Here is an 18,348-nt window from a genome sequence, read left to right as displayed (position 1 = left end):
CTCTAGGCCATGTTTCAGAGGAAGGAAATGGCAAAGCCACCTCTGAGTATTCCTTGCCTTAGAAAACCCTATAGATAGGGACACCATAAGTCGGCAGGAGACTTGAAGGTACACACACACACGTAACTGAAGTGAGACTCCTCCCAGAGAAAGCCCAGTCTGCATACTGCTGAAGTTTTATAACCAATTTAGATGCAGATGCAGAAATCAGTAGCAGCTCATAGTTTCTGTGACACTCTGAACCTTAAATGTGCTACTCTCCAAACAACTTCAGCACTTTGCATAGCACCTTTACCATCCCACTAACATGGAAGGCATGTGTTTTGTGTTAATCAAAAGATGGTACATCTTACTAATATATACAAGAAAAACCATGGCAAGCATTGTGTTAGTGACATACAAAAGTCCAATGTATGTCTGCATATTTTGGGGGGGAAGGGGGATCATCATGGAGGTTGGTATTCTCTTCCACCCTCCAGACCAAAGCCTCTCCCAGACTCACTGTTTCACTGCAATAGTCCCTCTTCCCTGGCCATTCAGTGACTGGTGAAGTATGAGGTCTCCTTCACACTACACAGTCATAACACTATGATTCCACTTTAACTGCCTCAGCTGCACCTATGGAATCCTGGGGGCTTTATGAGTTGATGAAATACTAGACATATCTTGCTGAGAATTCCAATTACTTCGACAAATTACATTTCCCAGCATTCCAAGAATCCTAGAAACTCACTGTCTGCTTGATACACATCATCCACCCCTGTACTACAGCATTTTCTAGGATTTTGATGCCAAATGATTTGAAACTGAATGTGCTTTAGTTATGCTTTGCTAACGCTTGCTGTTTAGTTTTGACAACGACCGTCTCTGGTGTACATCTCTAGTTGCTGAATAAAAGTTTTTTGACTTTTACTACTGAAACCTGGATTTCTGAACTAAGGGGGCTACCAGACTTGGCAGATGAGTGAAGGCTGAGAATATCAGACTGCTCATGCCACAGCTCTTGGGATCCTGGCCTCTCTTACTTTTGTTGTTGCGCTTGTTTTCATTGTTACTAGCTATTGCCATTATTACCTACTGTGTTATTGTGAGTAGGTGCAATGTGTTTCTATGACTCAAAGTAGTTCTCCATATTTAACATCTCTTCATCACTACAGTGGGCACAACTAACATCTCATCATTACTACAGGAATCCAGGCTGATTAAAAAGATCAGAAATCTTGAACAAAAACCAGATTTTGTTCCAGCTCTTATTGATTTTATTTTGGAGATCCATATACACTTTGTTTCTCCCAGAATGTTTTCTTCAGCTCCTGGTATGAAAAGAGACCTTTTCTACCAGCTCCTCAGGTTGATTTATTTTAATCCACTATAAAATCAGAAAGAACAGGAACTAAGTCTGGGACGTTTCAATTACTCTGGATGTGCCCAGTATCTCTGAGTTTATCCAGGGGGTTTAGAAAGAGCTAACTATTGGCATGGATGTAAAAGAAAGTACTGTTCATTTTACAATAGCTCTTTTAGTGCTGGACTTATAGTACTATTTCAGTACTTTGATCATTCTTTTTATTGGAAGATCTGAACCTCTGGCACAGAGGATTCTTTCAATTTTGATGAACATCCAACACAAACTGTACCAACTTATTTATGGTTCCATTTTATTGTAGTTGAAATATTGATGCAAATATTGGTTTGCATTTACCTGGTGATCCAGTGAATAACTGTTTGGCATTTTAGCTTGGGGGGATTTTTTCAAAAATCATTTTCACAAATGTGAGAACTCATCATTCCTGGCAGAAATTATCTAGACATCTTGCTAGTGAAGAAGAAGACAACTCCTCCTCCCACCTAATGAGAATGAGACAAACCAATATTTATATCAGAATTTCCCCTAAAATATAATAATAATATAAATAAAACTTTTATATCTACCCCGCTTTTTGTAAAGACAATCAAAGCGGCTTACAATGTTAAAAGAATACACCATATATACAAAATATCCCCCCTTAAAAAAGAATTAAACAGTTTAAGGTTAAAATTACATGAACAATTAAAACAATAACGGTGGGCAGAGTCATCAGATATATGTGGGTGGTCGCTACATGGCCGAGTAGTTTATCCTGGGAAGGCCTGCTAGAAGAGATCCGTCTTAACAGCTTTCTTGAAGCTATAAAGATTAGTGATTTGACAGATCTCGTCCAGCAGGCCATTCCATAGACTGGGAGCGGTTGCAGAAAAAGTCCTCTGGGAGGTTGCAGTCAATCTGGTCTTTATAGGCTGCAGTAAATTCCTCCCAGAGGACCTAAGAGCACGGGGCGGATTGTATAGAAGTAGGTGATCCTTTTAAAAAAGCTGGGCCCAAGCCATGTAGGGTTTTAAAGGTAATAACCAACACCTTGTACTGTGCCCGAAAACTAATAGGTAGCCAGTGCAGTGACTGTAATATTGGTGTTATATGATCACTCTTAGCTGATCCAATGATCAACCTGGCTGCTATATTGCAGTTTTTGAACTAGGCACAAGGGTAGCCCCATGTAGAGCACATTGCAAAAATCTAGTCTTGAGATTAGCCGTGCATGTACTACAGTTTCAAGCTCCCCCAGTTCCAGGAAAGGGCGCAGCTGGTGTATCAGCCAAAGCTGATAACAGGCGTTCTTGACTGTCGCATTCACCTGATTTCTCATGTGAAGCGGCAGGTCAAGAAGTACCCTCAGACTGCAAACACAGTCCTTTGAAGAGAGCAGGGACCCCTCTAGGACTGGAGGTTGCAACCCGATGCCTGGTTTGGGGGCCCTTACTCTAAGTAGCTCCGTTTTGTCTGGATTCAATTTGAGCTTCTTTTCCCTCATCCACTCCATTACTGCCTCAAGACACTGACTCAGGGGAGAAATGCCATCTGTCGTTGTCGCTGATGCCCGAGACATGGAGAAATATATTTAGGTGTCATCAGCCTACTGATAACACCCCGCCTCATGAAAGAAAGGCCTTGCACTTGGTCTCTAAAAGGTTCGCCATCACTGCTCTAGCTCTTGTTTTTTGTACATGGAAGGATGATGGTGATGTGGAAATGGAGGGACTTTCTATTGTTCTGCTGTCATGGACAGATCACTTCTTGGTCAGGCTTGGGCTTGCTGGGACTCAGACCCTCTGCAGGGCTGGGGGACCCATTAAGATGGTCTACCTCAGGAGGCTTATGGACCCATATTGATTCCTGATGGCTCTTGGGGAGTTTCCTGCTACCTTGGCAGGTAACCCTGTTGAAGCCCAGGTTGATCTCTGGAATGGGGAATGCCCAGGATGGCAAACACAGTTGCTCCAAAGAGTCCCTTGTCGTGGAGTAGAGCTAAACCAACCCCCAGGTTTCCTAAGGAGCTAACAGTAATGAAAAAAGGTGAGACAGAGACTAGAACAACAGCAGTAGAAAACTCAGGATGAATCCAACTGAAAACGGCTAAAATCTATCTAACAGTCTATGGCGGGTCAATAAGGATAGCAAGAAAGTATTTTCTGGATAACATCATACTAAACTGGTGCCTGACAGCTATAATGGACTGGAGAAAGGCAAACAAATTGAACCTTGATCCAAACAAAACAGAAGTACTCCTGCCCAATCTAAAACCATATCTGGGAATTCAGCCTGTAGTAGGTGGGGTTACACTTTCCTTGAGAACATAGGATCACAGCATGTGGATACTCCTGGATTCAGATCTGAGCCTGGAGGCCCAGGTTTCAGCACAGTTAGAACACCAGCTGCATCTGTTCCTGGAGAAATCATATCTGGATGCAGTAACAAATGCTTTGGTTTCATTCCATTTGGATTACTGTCATATGCTCTACATGGAGCTGCCTTTGAAAAGTGCTCAGAAAGTTCAATTGGCCCAAAGAGCTGAAGCCAAGTTGTCAACTGGGGATGGTGACAGGGAACCCACAACTCCCTCGTTGCCACAGTTCCACTGGCTGCCAATCCATCTTTAGGAACAATTTAAAATGCTGGTTTTGACCTAAAATGCCCTATATGGCTTGGGTCCAGATTATCTGTAGGACTCCCTTTATGAGCCCATTAGAGCACTAAGATTATCTGGAGTGGTCCTTCTTTCAGTCCCACCACCTTCTCAGTTTGTTTGGTGGGAATAAGGGAGAAGGCCTTATTGGTGGCTGCTCCCAGACTTTGGAACTCCCTCCCTAGGGAGGCCAGGATGGCCCTGTCATTGCTCTCCTTCCATTAGAAAGTCAGAAGAACACTTTTATGCTATCACGTTTTTACAGACTAACTTGGGTTGGGCTTTTAATTCCGTGTGGTACTATTTTGAAGGTCTGTATATGAATTTTTGTAATTTTATGAATTTTAATATTTTTAATGTCTAATGTTTAACTATATAAATCATTTAATTGCTTTTTAAATCTTAGATTTCAACTTTTATTAATATTTTTGTATCATTTTCAATTTGTATTGTTTTTAATATGTTAGCCACCACCTTGATTCCCATTACTGGGAGAAAAATACAGTCAGCTCTTCTTATACACGGATTTTTATACACAGATTCAAGTATCCACGGTTTGAAAATGTCATTATATTTAATAGGACTTGATCATACATGGATTTTGTTATCCATGGGGAACTTGGAACCAAACCCCAGCATATAACAAGGGTCCACTGTATAAATGAATAAACAACAACAACCATAACACCTCATAAATACATCCCCTCAGCCAATCCATAGTTTGGGGATGAGTGAAACCAAGCTGTTCAAATGTTCAAATGAATGCAAATGTTCTAGAGAGCCCTGGATTTTCTCCCTCTGAACATTGGCATTGGTTTGCTGGCAAAGATTTAAACTCACCCAGTAGGCTTACTGGACCTTGGCCAACATCTTCCAGTACTTTCTCATCACAGAATACTGAAGTATTTTAAACTGGTTTAACAATCTCTCTTAATTTGCTTATGATTGCAGAATATGAGCCATTTCCAACAATAAATGCCTTTTTGTTATATTTAGGGGTATAACTGGAAGTTGGTCTTATAATAATAATTTAGAATTCCACTATTTGTCTCTGGTTAATAACTACAATAATAGTAGCAACAACATGTCCAAAATGGGAGATACAGGGAAAAACCTGGTTTTATATTTCTTGCAGCAGGGTCACAGAAAGACCCAAGCAGTTGGCCAGCTGTGCTAAAAATTTAATTCATTTGGTTGAGGATGACCTTCAGAGATTAATTAAAATATCTCCAGGTAATACATGGATTATATTGTTGACGTCAAATAACTGTCAGCCAAACAGTATATCAAGTCTTAAGTAGTATCTGATGAAATAATAGTTCTGGGAGCGGAAAGATGCCAGCAAACCTTTCTCTCACTCCTCGTTGCCAGATTATAAAAGATCTGGTTCTTCTGATGGATCCTCATCCCACTATCTAGACAGCTGCAGCCATGAGAACACTAGTACTCGCCATTGCCATCTTCAGCTGTATCCTTGTAGCAAGTGAAGCCAAAATAATTAAGAGATGTAAGCTAGCGAAGAAACTTAAACGTTTGGGGATGGATGGATACCTTGATTACAAACTGGGTGACTGTAAGTTCTGCCTCTTGAGTATATAGCTTCCTATAAGTACTTTGTGTTGTTACTGGCTACATTTTTGTTGTTGAGGTTCTTCTCTTTTTCCAACTATGAGGAGCACCTGCACTATTAAGATTTTTCTGTGATCACCACAAGGAAAAGTTTGAAAGGGGACATTCATTAACATGAGGATATATGGATTTTTCTCCACAACATTAATATTAAGAAGTGTGAACTGTTTACATGATTTTCCCCTACTTTAATAAAGAAGAGTACAAGAGGGGGAGTGAAATCTTAAAACATTCATTGTTTTATTTGGGTGGAGCTGAACGCCTGTGAAGGATGTGGGAAGTAAAGTGCCACATTTGCAGATGGTTTGGGATTGAATTTGGCCATTTGGGAGTGAAACACTGGCATAGAAACAATCTTTTCAAAATGGGGTTAGTGTCTTAGGATGGTTTCAGGGGACTTCCAGAGCCACATTTTGTGGTCTCAAGGGCCACATGTGGTCCTCAGATGACACTTTGCCCACCCCATGCTATAGATTTATATCAGCAGAGTTAACCTTTATTTACTGCTTTTACACTGTGATCTTATGACCCCAGAAATAGGACCAAGGAAGACAAGCTCTCCCCACCTTAAGATGGAGGCAAAGGTCTGTCTCTGGAGGAGACCTTTTCTAGAAAACCCCACAGATTTTTTCGCTGTCCTTCCTTCCCCAATATCTGACTTATTCTGATGGATAGTAGGTATGCACAATCCTTTCTAAAACTATATAAACTGTGGGTTGTCTAATCTTCTAATCTGTTTCCCCTGCCAGGGCTTTGTATAGCATTTTATGAAAGTGGCTTTAACACCCGTCCTCCAATGGGCAAGGGACAACATAAAGCCTATGGGATATTCCGGATTGACAATAAATGCTGCTGTTCTGATGGGGTTCAGCCTTCAAAGAATATCTGCAATATTTCTTGTCAGAGTGAGTGATACCTTTCTGCTCTGTGTTGTGTGACTTGAAAACTGTTTCTCCTTCCAATTTGCTTTCAGGGTTTTTTTTGGTCGAGCACTACTACTTGTAAGTCGGAGGTTGTATGTCCAGGAAGGCTAAAATACTTTGCAACTTTTTTTTTGCTATTGACACTTCTAATATCTGACTTGTGCCTATTTATCCTTTTAGATAGAAACGGTCCTGTCTGTCTAAGGTAGAGTGGATGGGGCCTTGCTGACACAGGATGGCATGTGCATGACATTGTAGAACACTTTATGTTGATGCCAGGATAGGATAGAGTGGACCTGTGGATTTATAGCTGGGTCTTGTCTCTCTATGTTACATGCCCTGTTGTAGATGAGTATTTATATAAGGTTGGGAGGATGCCTATAAGCAAGTAAAGGCCTGTCTGTGAGAAGGCACTATTATTCTCCAGAACTGGATGTAATTCATTGATGATCTGTTTGATGATCTCAGCTGGGGGCTCTAGGTGACAACTATTATTTTTCTTGTTCATTTGTTTTTATTTGTTTTTATTTATTTATTTTTTTATTAATGAAATATATTTTTCACCTCATTTGTACATATTGGACTTTGATATATGTCCAGTATAGATTCATGCATTTTGAGTCTCTGTCTTGTGGAACTGAGCAGATGTGATTGTATCAGAAAGTATGGCTGCAAACTATAGATTTGACAGCATGTTCTGGGTGAAAGCTGAAGGCATGTAAAAATGTGTAATAATCAGTGAGATTTTTTTTATATAGACTAGAACTTAGATGTCCATTGTGTAGCTGTTAGTATCATCAAGAAAATGACGTTGAGATTGTTGCTGACTTGGATTGATGATAGAGTGGAACTTGTTGAAATTGTGGTGAAGAATTTCTTGAGTGATTGCTTCCTCTGGACCAAATGATACAGATGTCATCACTCTAGGGCAGAGGATTGTCTTCTGGGCATGCAAAGTGAGGAAGTGTTATTCCAGATCAGTTATTAAGATATTACCATATTGTGGAGTCATCTGAGTGTCCATAGCAGTGCCATTAATTGGAAGATACACATTATTCCCAAAAGTGAAGTAGTCCTGCATGATTTCAGAGTAAGTAAATTCGGTGACTAAGTGTGGTTTAGCTTCTTTCAAAATGCTATTCTTTATGGCTTGTAGTCCCTCCTTGTACAGATATATTGGTATACAGTGATTTCACATCCATAGTGGCTAGGATAGCATTCTCTGTAGATTGTATTTCTCTCAGAAAAGCAGTAGTACATTTCACATAGCTTGGAGTGCTGGTGTCATATAGTCTAGAATATATTCAGACCAAGGGTGCATCTGCACTGTAGAAATGGATTTGTAGTTCTCTGAGGCACCAGCACTCTTGGGCAGAGAAGGCTAAAGACCTGATAAAACTATAAATCCCAGGATTCCATAGGATGGAGCTACAGCACTTAAAGTGGTGTGAAACTTTTTTTTTTTTCCTACAGTGCAGATGCACTTATGTTTCCTGTAACCATCCCTAGTCAACTGTCTGGTCACAACTGGACCATGTAACATTTCTGAACATTATTCAAAGCCAAGGTAAGATAGAGTGTGTTAGAACTGTGTAAACAGAATGTAACCAAGACGTGTGCAATAGTGGCTAGATCAGACATCTTCATTCTACCATTACTGACACTGGTTTAGAATGAAAATGGCATCCTTGGATTTGGATAAGGAGGAGGAAGAGAATTGAGTGGTCATCAGCATACTAGCAGAAATGAGCCAAAATACTGGGCAACCTCTCCCAGACATTTTGTGTAAATGTTAAATAGCATGGGGGCAAAACAGAGTCCTGAAAGACCACCACAGTGCCAAACAAGAGATTTCTAGCATCACTCTCCAAACATACTCCTCCCAAGGTGACCAGAGTCATTGTAAAACAGTGTATCTGAGTTCCATCTGAAAAGTATCCAAAGTTGTAGAGAGTTTTTGAGCAGAATGAATAAGGAGATACTTCCCCTGTCCAATTCCCGGCATAGATCATTTACCAAAGTGTTCAAAGTATCCATCACATAACCTACCCTGAAACCAGATTGAAATGTATAAAGGTGATCCATCTCCTAAGTGAGATGGATCACCATGATACATTTCCATCTGGTTTCAGGGTAGTTTATGTGATGCATACTTTGATCACCTTGGTCCTAGGCCTGGCATGGTACCGCATGCTCCACAACCATGCCCAAGGGATTGAATATTCCTGATTAATTATTTAATGCTACAGTATTTTGGGATATCTTTTGTGGCAAATATCTTACTTGGTTTAATCATTCTGGAACATTCACTTGCTACACAAAGGTGTTTTCTTTTCCCTTTACTAACCTTTTCACTTTTCCCCCTTTAAGCACCAGGAGCAGCATGGGTTGAATATACACTTGTTTGGGGCTCAGTTCCCCAAGGCTCCTGACTATATCCTTGGGCTGCACAAATGGGAAGTATATATTACCACTGGACAAGCAGAGGCCAAAGATGTGTCTGCTAGGATTCTATCAGTTAGAGTGTCTAAGCTGGAAAATGTCAGAGCAACTTTATCTGCAAAGACATTGTGCAAATTGTTCAGATGGAAGTCGAAGGCTTTCATGGCCGGCATCCATAGTTTTTTGTGGGTTTTTCAGGCTATGTGGCCATGTTCTAGAAGAGTTTATTCCTGACGTTTCGCCAGCATCTGTGGCTGACATTTTCAGAGAATGTTAATAATCTTTTTTTAAAGCTTTATTTATGTCAAGAGGGAGTGTTGTAACAAGTAAGCAGGGAAAACAGACTACTGCAAAGAAGCAAGAGCTCTCATCATAGAAAATCTTATTTACTACCAGTTGGGGCATCTTCAGAGAACATAACAATAGTGTACCTGTTATTTTGAGGAGCTGTTTTCTGCAATCATGGCAAGGCTGAGACACTGGAAAACCACCTGGATTATTTGTGCTAATGTCTGTTACTCCCTTTCCTTCTCTGTCTCATTAATTATCCTTGCAGAACTAACTGACGATGACATCAAGGATGACATTCTGTGTGCCAAGAAAATCCTAAAGCACAATGGAAACTTGAAGTCCTGGTGAGTCACATCAAGAAGAAGAAAAAACATATTACATCTACGGAAGTCATTTTAGGAGAATTCAGTGACATAGCAGGAACAGAGGAATCTGAGGAAGTAGACCAAGTCAATGAAGCTTATGCTACAACTTCTACATAATTAGTCTCAAAGGTGCTAAAAAATCCCCTTGAGCTAATTTTATTTATTAAAGAACTAGATGTTTCTTGGCTATCACCTTTTCAAAAATATATATTAGCATATGTAATATAACTCTAATTTCCCCTATTTTTATAACATACGTGCTTCTGCACTGCAATATTAATGCTGTTTGACAATGCTTGAACTGCTATAGCGTCATCCTATAAAATCCTGGGGTTTGTAGTTTGTTGTAGCACCAGAGCTCTTGGACAGAGAAGACTAAATATCTCACAAAACTACAAATCCCAGAATTCCATAGCATTGAAATGCTATTGCAGAATTGCATGGCAGTTAAAGCAGTGTCAAACTGCATAATTCTGCAGTGTAGATGCAGCCCAAAATTGCAGTCTTGAGGTTTTTAAACGGTTTTCTAAAAATACAAAATTGGCCCAATTGTACATGGAGACTCATTCAGTCAGTGGTTGAATGATGAGTAAATCTAGAGGTAAATCCAATTAATTCAATTGATCTACTTTAGCTGGGAATAACAATAAGATATAAAACACAGTGTGGCAAAAAGAGTGATGTCAGAAGCCTTGGGACAAATTATGTAATGTACATGTTTGCTTCTTTCAAATATATGTTAAAGAAGAATGAGGAAGACAAATGTGTGCATAGATAAAATGCTTCCCTTTCAGCATTCAAAAAAGGGGAATTCATTGATTGATGTTTATGTCAAATAAATTCTCTGTTTACAAGTAATGTACATACCTATACTAATATATACCTATACTAGAAATGAACAGCAAGAGAAGGGCATCCCCTGTCTAGAGACAATATTGGGGAAAGAACCACAGAATCATGGACCAAATTGGTTTTTGCTCTTGTCCCAGGATGACAGTTCTCCCTGTTCTGCCATGTGCATAGCTGCATGCAGCAAACACAAAGGGAGGAAAACATGGACAGGCACTAGGACAAGTGTTTTCACATTTCTGGCCTTGAGGGAAATACAGATATTTCCTGGGACAGACACGACTATCAGTTCTGTGTGCTTTGCTTCTTAGCAGTACATCAGAAAAGTGAGCACTCCTGTGACTGATTTGTACTACAAAAGGTTCACATACTAACTCAAAGGATTTTTATGTGAAATCAAAACTTCTAAGACAGGGGTAGGCAACCTGCGGCCCGTGGGCCGGATGCAGCCCGGCGAGGCCTTGGGACCGGCCCCAGCCCGGTCCTGCCACTGATTGCCACCGGGGCCTTTGGCCTCTCGCACACAGGGGAAAGGGGGGCAATTGTCTATAGACGCCTCAGAAACATGCATTTATATTAACATTTTTTAAAAAAAATCAGGAAAATTTTTTGCGTGTCCTCCACTTTTTTTTTAAAAGTGTCCACCGTTTGAAAATGTTGTCCTACATTTGTCCCGGTTTATTTATTTATTTAATTTTTAAAATTATTTAATTATTTATTTTTTGGCTTCGGCCCCCAATTGTCTGAGGGACAGCAACCCGGCCCCCGGCTCAAAAAGGTTGCCTACCCCTGTTCTAAGACATTTTTTAAAATTGACACTACTGGACAGCGGTGGATGAACTGAGCAAGATTGGAGGAGCAGGTATTCCATGGTGTTGACTAATCCAATTTAGGCAGTTTCTCCTACTGTTTACTTTGCACAGATGATAGTCACTGTAGAGATTCTAGTCAGCTTTTGTAGTTAAAATACCATTGATAGACTTTTCCTCATTTGTATGCTATCAATTCTATCTAAACTAATATGCATTGCCACATTTTTCTGTCTGTGATTTCCTTAAGTTAATTCTGCATAGGGAGAGAGAACCTTCATCAAGAGAAAACTACCTACATTCCAAAACTTTGTTTTCATTTCGAAATTGAGACGAAGAAGAGTCCAGTTTTCAGAATCATTTTCTTTTTTAAATGAGCATGGACCTAGTTGAAGGAGATATCCAAGAAAAGATGGCAATTTTCCTTTTCTCTCCATCCTCAGGCCACGCTGGGCAAAAAAGTGTCAGGGAAAAGATCTTTCCCGTTATCTCAAAAACTGTAAACTCTGAGATCCCAAATCAGGTTGGTATTTTAACAATGTGATTCTTTCCTGTCCCTCCACCTATTGTTGCCAACCCACATCTCCTAGCTTTAGAACTGGGTCACCAGATGCCCTTTATATTAAAAGTATATTTCAGAAACTCTCAGCTCTCTGAATGAATGAATGAATGAATGAATGAATGAATGATAAACACACACACACACACATATGAGTCAACTGGATCCTAAAAAACTTCTTCATGACAGTGAAGCTCTGTAGCATGTAACAGAGCTGAGATAACCTTGTCAGATTCATTCATTCACATTCTTTCACACACACACTAGTAACTAACTAGTCCCACTAGCTTAATGTTCTTTTCATTTCTTCTCAGAAACAAAAAGCTATGAAACTGGGCAATGGCAATGATCTTCACATGCTTCATTGGACAGGAACACATATGGTGAAGGGAAAGACTCTTGATCTGATTTCTCTGCTTGGATGATCAATAAAATGTTTTAGAAGCAAGTTCCTTGCTCTTGTCTGTTCTGACCAGGGGTATCACCAGGAGTATAACCAGAATGGGAGGATAAAGTAGTACATCATTTCCTGTCTAAGCTTCATCTTCTGATAAGATTGGAACTTCCTCATAAACACCATTCTGTCCACCAACATGGCACTTGTTTAGCGAGAGCTACTGACAAACACGCATTGAACACAGCTTACCAACCAGATGTAAAGACACTGGAGTACGAAATGGAAATGGGAGCAACAAAATGGACATCATCAGAACAAGGGCACTACTGCTGTCACTGTATGTGTATCTTAATGGTTGTTTTAAGTATTGCTAATTGTTTTCATTCTTTCTAGTTGCTGTAACCCAAACTGTGAGGGCATTGCTAAAAAATTTAAAAATATATCAATGGACACCGTAAGAAAGTAGTATCAGATGTATGCTCTTCTATACCAGTAATATGAAATGCTTACTTTATGTTTTCTTGTTCAACAGCTTGATAAGGTCTTCTATGTGAATTGGGCACAGTACTCCAAGGCGATGTCTGACCAAAGCAGAACAGAATGGCACCAAAACTTACTTCGATCAGGACACTATACTCCTGTTGATACTGCCCAGAATTACTTTTTTGGCTGCTGCAACACATTGTGTTGGGAATTTGGCCATTTGGGAGTGAAACGTGCCAAAGTTCACCCAGTGAGTTTCATGGCCAAATTGGGATTCAAACCCTGGTCTCCAGAGTCATAGTCAAGTGCTCAAATCACTACACCATGCTGGTTCTTATATGATAGATGTATACGGGTAACTGCAGTAGGGTCACATATTTCCCCTGGGGGCATAACGCATGTGGGTGGCACATTTGTTAAAATAAGCAAAGTGATTCCTTAAACAAAACCAGAAGTGGCTAGAAATCCATTGCTGGTTTTGAAAAATGGCTTTTATGGTATTAAATGGTGTGGGGAGACCTTGACACCTCTTTAAAAGGTGAGCCACCACTGTTATAAGCTGCCAGGAGGTGCAACTGAGCCTTTTGCCGCAGACAGTTCAAGAGTTTCCAAAGCAATCTAGGGGGGGCACCATTTTACTCACTCCTGCTTTAATCATCCTTTAATTTCTTTTAGCCAAACTATGTGCTTAAAACATCAAAGCAAAATACATGCCTCCCTTATCTTTTCAACCATTGAATTGGCATCTATTTAGACAGTTGTGTGAAACGTTACTGGCTACACATAAATAAACACAGAACCAGAACTGGAAAGACATTTTCCCTTCAAGATAATCAATGGAAGAGCACACCTAGCTCTGAACTGAATTCAGACTGCTATCAAGTCCCTTCTTCCTTCAGGGAAGCAAATGTGCTCTGAGAAGCCTGCATTACATAGAACCAGAACCTATGGCCACTTCCTTAGGCAAAGTGTGAAAATATAGCATTTACTTGGAACAAACAAAAAGATATTTGGCCCATATATACCTTTATTGTAAATCACCTTACTTTCATAAGATACGTTCTATGTATCCTATAGAACTAGTCCACATTTGGATAGCCCACCTCCCCCCCCCAAAAAAAAAACCATTTTAAAAGCCTCATGAGAAAGAAATCATAATATCAGCCTTCAAAATTTTGGGAAGCACTCACTGTACACCTGAACTTCAGAGCTGCTCAACTCTTACTCTGTAGCACCCAAAGGAAGCACCTCGAATTGCTTAGGAAAGAGAGAGCAAGAGTGAAAGAGAAGGAACACAAATACACAGTTCCCCAGACTGTAGCCATAGTATCCATCCAGTGTGTGCTGTTTGAAAGTCCAAGTCAGGGCATATTTATTAAACACTTTGGCTTCATTCTCTGTGAGGTGCATACAGGGGAGGATGAAGACAGCTTCATTGCTGTAGATACCCTGGAGGACAGAGCATGGTTTCCCTTAGGTTTTTGGAGGCTTTTACAGCCAGAGCTCCAAGGTAAAAAGATGGGCTTCTCAGTTTTTACCACAGGTAGTCCAAGAGCAACCTAGTCTTCACAAACTGAAGATTAAGAAGCAAGGCCAATGTGTCTCTCATTTGCACCGATAGATCTAATTATCTCTCTAGCAGGTGACTAAGCGCAGCCTAGTTCTGTCCAACAAGTGGCCATCAGCGGCCTAATTCTCACAAACCATCCTCAGGTCAATTTGTATTTCGTCTGTACCGCTTCCTAAGGGCTCCTACAATCTTCTGAAAGGTGTTCATCATCTGTGCATAAGACCTGAATAGCAGTGTAGAGGTCAAATTCAGATTAGCTAGAAACAAATCAAGTTGTTTCCCATTATAATAAAGGCACAAACAGAAAGGGAAAATCAGTAAAAATGGTGAAACACCACCGCTGCCGCCATCACTTCTCTTCTTAGACACTCTAAATAAATAAATAATAAAACTTTTATTAATATCCCGCTTTTCTGTGACAAGACAATCAAAGTGGCTTACAACACGTTAAAATCCACATTTACAATTTATGTCCCAAATTCCCCTGCTTAAAACAGGATTAAACAAGTTACAATTTAAAACATCTGTTAAAAACACAATAAAAATACAGCGAGGACAGAGCGGTGGGCTGATACATGATGTGAGGGGCAGTCATTCTGTGGCCAGGCACTTTTATTCAGGAAAGGCCTGCCGGAAGAGATCCGTCTTCACAGCTTTTTTAAAGCTGTCTAAGCTGGCAATTTGATGGATCTCGTCTGGCAGGCCATTCCATAGTTTGGGAGCAATTGCAGAGTGTATAGAAAGCCTTTGTTAGAATCACTTAGTGATTCCAAAGCCATAGTGGCTAAGATGATGTTCTTTGAGAATTTGTGGATACACTGTATTTTCCTCAGGAAATCAGTTATACACTTTACATCGCTTCTTGGCATGTTGGTAGCATGAAAAAACTGGATAGGGATGTAATTCTTCACTCAGGCCCCATTCTCACTGGGGAATTTGCCCTGGGTGGAACCGGGTCGAATTCGGTAAGCCGGTACCGAATCTCCCTGGAAAGAAGTTCCTACTACCCTTTACAATTTGCCCTGCTGAAGTTCACATTTGCAGTTGTGCTTTAAAATGGAGCCTCCTTTGTTGTCAATCAAATTCATTTCCATTCTCGTCAAAAGTGACGTGGCTTACAACCATTTGCCAATGGAATGGGTGCTTTCCCCCTCCTTTTTTAAAAAAAAAACTGGTGGCAGCATTCACATATTCTGTCAACTTGAAGGTGTGTATGTGCATGTATTGTGTGCCTTCGGGTCATTTCAGGTCCCTCTTCTTTGCATCCTCTTGCTTTCTCTCCTTTCCCCATCCCAGAATGCCATCTCTCCTTCTCTCCTCCTTTCCATCCTCTTGCTTTCCCTCCTTTCTCCATCTCAGAATGCCATCTCTCCTACTCTCCTCCTTTCCATCCTTTTGCTTTCCTTCCTTTCCCCATCCCAGAATGCCATCTCTCCTTCTCTCCTCCTTTCCATCCCACGTTTCCCACACATATGTAGCACAAGCATTCACACATTGTATCAATTTGCCAACTTTGAAAGGGAAACATATGTAGCACAAGCATTCACATATTCTGTCTCACACACTCAAAAACAATTAAACTAAAATTTCCACTTGCAAAGCGACTGGTGGGAGAGGGGAGACTGTTATACACAGGGAACAGCATTTTCTGCACAGGAAGCTGAATTCTCTGCACAGAAATTGATATTTCTGCCTTGAGATCTTTTCCACAAAGAAAATGTTGTTTCCTGTGCAGAAAATGCCATTTTATGCACAAAGCAACCATGTGCAAATTTTGCGTAGAATGAGTCCCACATTGTGAAGATTCTCATCAGTCCAGCGTTCTTCTCATTAGTGTTTCTCAACACTCAAAAATCATGTCTTTCAACCATTTAAAAATATTTTTGTATATTCTTTCTATTGTCAGAACTTAGTCCATATATGCAGGCTAGTAACCAGTGACTCAGTTATAACAAGAGAGTCATATGCTTCCTATAACTGGCAATGGTCAAAAATTTGGGCACAACTCAATCTTGTGATGTTTCTGGGTACCCCGCCCCGCCCAAGACAGACCCATATATAGAATGTTACAGTCATCTAAACCACTGGCAAGATCAGACAGCTTCATTTTAAATTGGAGTCCCCCCCCCCTGCATCAGCAGAAAAACACCTCACCATCCAAGTCTAAACTCAGGCAGTCAGCAATGCTGATGTCCCAAGCTTGGTCTTGGCCATGAAACAATTTTTCTGTTAAACATCTATTTTCCCTCCATTTTCTTCTATGGGTGTATCAGCACTGCAGAAATAATGCAGTTTGACACCACTTTAAGTGCTGTAGCTCCATCCTATGGAATCCTGGTATTTGTAGTTTTAGGTCTTCAAACGGAGGCTGGATGGCCATCTGTCGGGGATGCTTTGATTTGGATTTCCTGCATGGCAGGGGGTTGTACTGGATGGCCTTTGTGGTCTCTTCCAACTCTATGATTCTATGATTCTATGATTCTATGCCAAAGAGTGCTGGCACCTTACAAAACTACAAAAGCCAGGATTATGTATGGTGGAGCCATGGCAGTTAAAGTGGTGTCAAACTGCATGATTTCTACAATGTAGTTGCTTTCTATGAAAGAACCTGACAAAATGTGCCCTGACAGTAAAAAGCAGTTCTAACAAAGAACTTTTTTTAGTATTTAAGGAGCTACAGTGGACCCTTGTTATACGCTGGGGTTTGGTTCCAAGATCCCCTGTGTATAACAAAATCCGTGGATTCTCAAGTCCCATTAAATATAATGACATAGCAAAATGGTGTCCCTTGAGCCAGGGCAGTTAAACAGGCCCCAAACTGGATTATTTTGTTTTGTACCAAAGTCTAGTTTAATTGTGTTTTAACTTTTGTATTAAGAACTTTTTAATTGTATTTAACTGCAGTGTGTGTGTGTGTGTGTGTGTGTGTGTGTGTGTGTGTCTTTTAAAGTTGTTGGGAGAAAGTCAAAATATTAATTAAATCATCATCGTTGTCGTCATTTTCATCATCACCAAACTCTTGTCTCAAAGGTTGTAATCCAACACTCAAACTGCTACATATTCATTAATGTTTGCATCGTGGGTGAAAAAAAGGATATATTGACAAGTAGAGCCACATAGCTAGGGGCAAAAAGGGAATATCTAAAACATTATTTGCAGCTTGGGACTCTTTTGGGGTATATTCATTTTCTACAAAAATTCATATTATTATTTTTTTTTTTAGTGCATAGCATGTGGTTTACGCATAGAAAACATGTTTTCTGTGCAAAAAAAATAGTTCTGCTCAGAATATCATGCATTTTGTGCACCACACTGTTTCTTGCATAAAAATATTGTTTGCACAGAAATGCAAATAAAAGTCAAAATTGTTCAGAAGAGCTCATATTTTCATGCAGTTGGGAGAAAACGGCTGAGATCATTCATGTTTACATGTGAGTACAAAATGAACAAAGATATTTTACATTCCAATGTGATGGTTTTAGAAAGGATTTAAAAGACGTAAGGGGGTATGACATCCCAGGTAATGATGACACTGATGGCACTGAGTATGCTAAGAGAATTTCCAAGGCTGATGGACATAGAGGGGCAGCAACCAGAATAGCCAGAAAAATCCAAGCACCTATATCATGAGAACTCATGCTTTTTTAGACCAGTTGGGAAGAGGCTGAAGTAGGACTGGTTGCCCCTGACTCACTCATGTTGTCCATAACTACCATGGAAAGAATACTTGGATTTTGTAGTGTAAAGAGGAGTGTTTAGGATTCTTAAGCAAAGTGTTCTAGTCCTCCCTAAACTACAAACCACAGGATTCCACAGGATGCAGTCATGGCAGGTTAACTGGATTCACAGGCTATAATTGTATAAAATGGAAACATGGCATTTTGAGAGTACAGTGGTTAAATCTGGACTAAATGAGAGTGCCGATATATTCAAGTATTCATCAACAGTTCTCACTAAGCTAGTCCTTGGTGTTGGTAGGCATCATACTGGTGGACAGAATGGTTTTTATAAGAAAGTTTCAAATGTATTA

At 40.1% G+C, this 18,348-nt stretch overlaps 1 protein-coding gene across 1 annotated transcript; it reads left to right on the top strand.

The window, feature by feature from the left end:
* The first annotated feature begins 5,432 nt into the window (after positions 1-5,432).
* LOC149322844 (lysozyme C, milk isozyme-like) lies at positions 5,433-11,819 on the top strand. The gene is made up of 4 exons (XM_089533305.1): positions 5,433-5,574; positions 6,380-6,535; positions 9,552-9,630; positions 11,753-11,819. Exons 1-4 carry the CDS (start codon positions 5,433-5,435, stop codon positions 11,817-11,819), a joined length of 444 nt encoding a protein of 147 aa, XP_089389431.1.
* Positions 11,820-18,348: the final 6,529 nt, after the last annotated feature.

The sequence above is a fragment of the Sceloporus occidentalis genome, unplaced genomic scaffold (genome assembly GCF_023333645.1).
Source record: "Sceloporus occidentalis isolate IW3139 unplaced genomic scaffold, rSceOcc1.0.p SCAF_1, whole genome shotgun sequence".
Lineage (NCBI taxonomy): Eukaryota > Metazoa > Chordata > Lepidosauria > Squamata > Phrynosomatidae > Sceloporus > Sceloporus occidentalis.
This window is presented reverse-complemented; position numbering and strand designations above follow the sequence as displayed.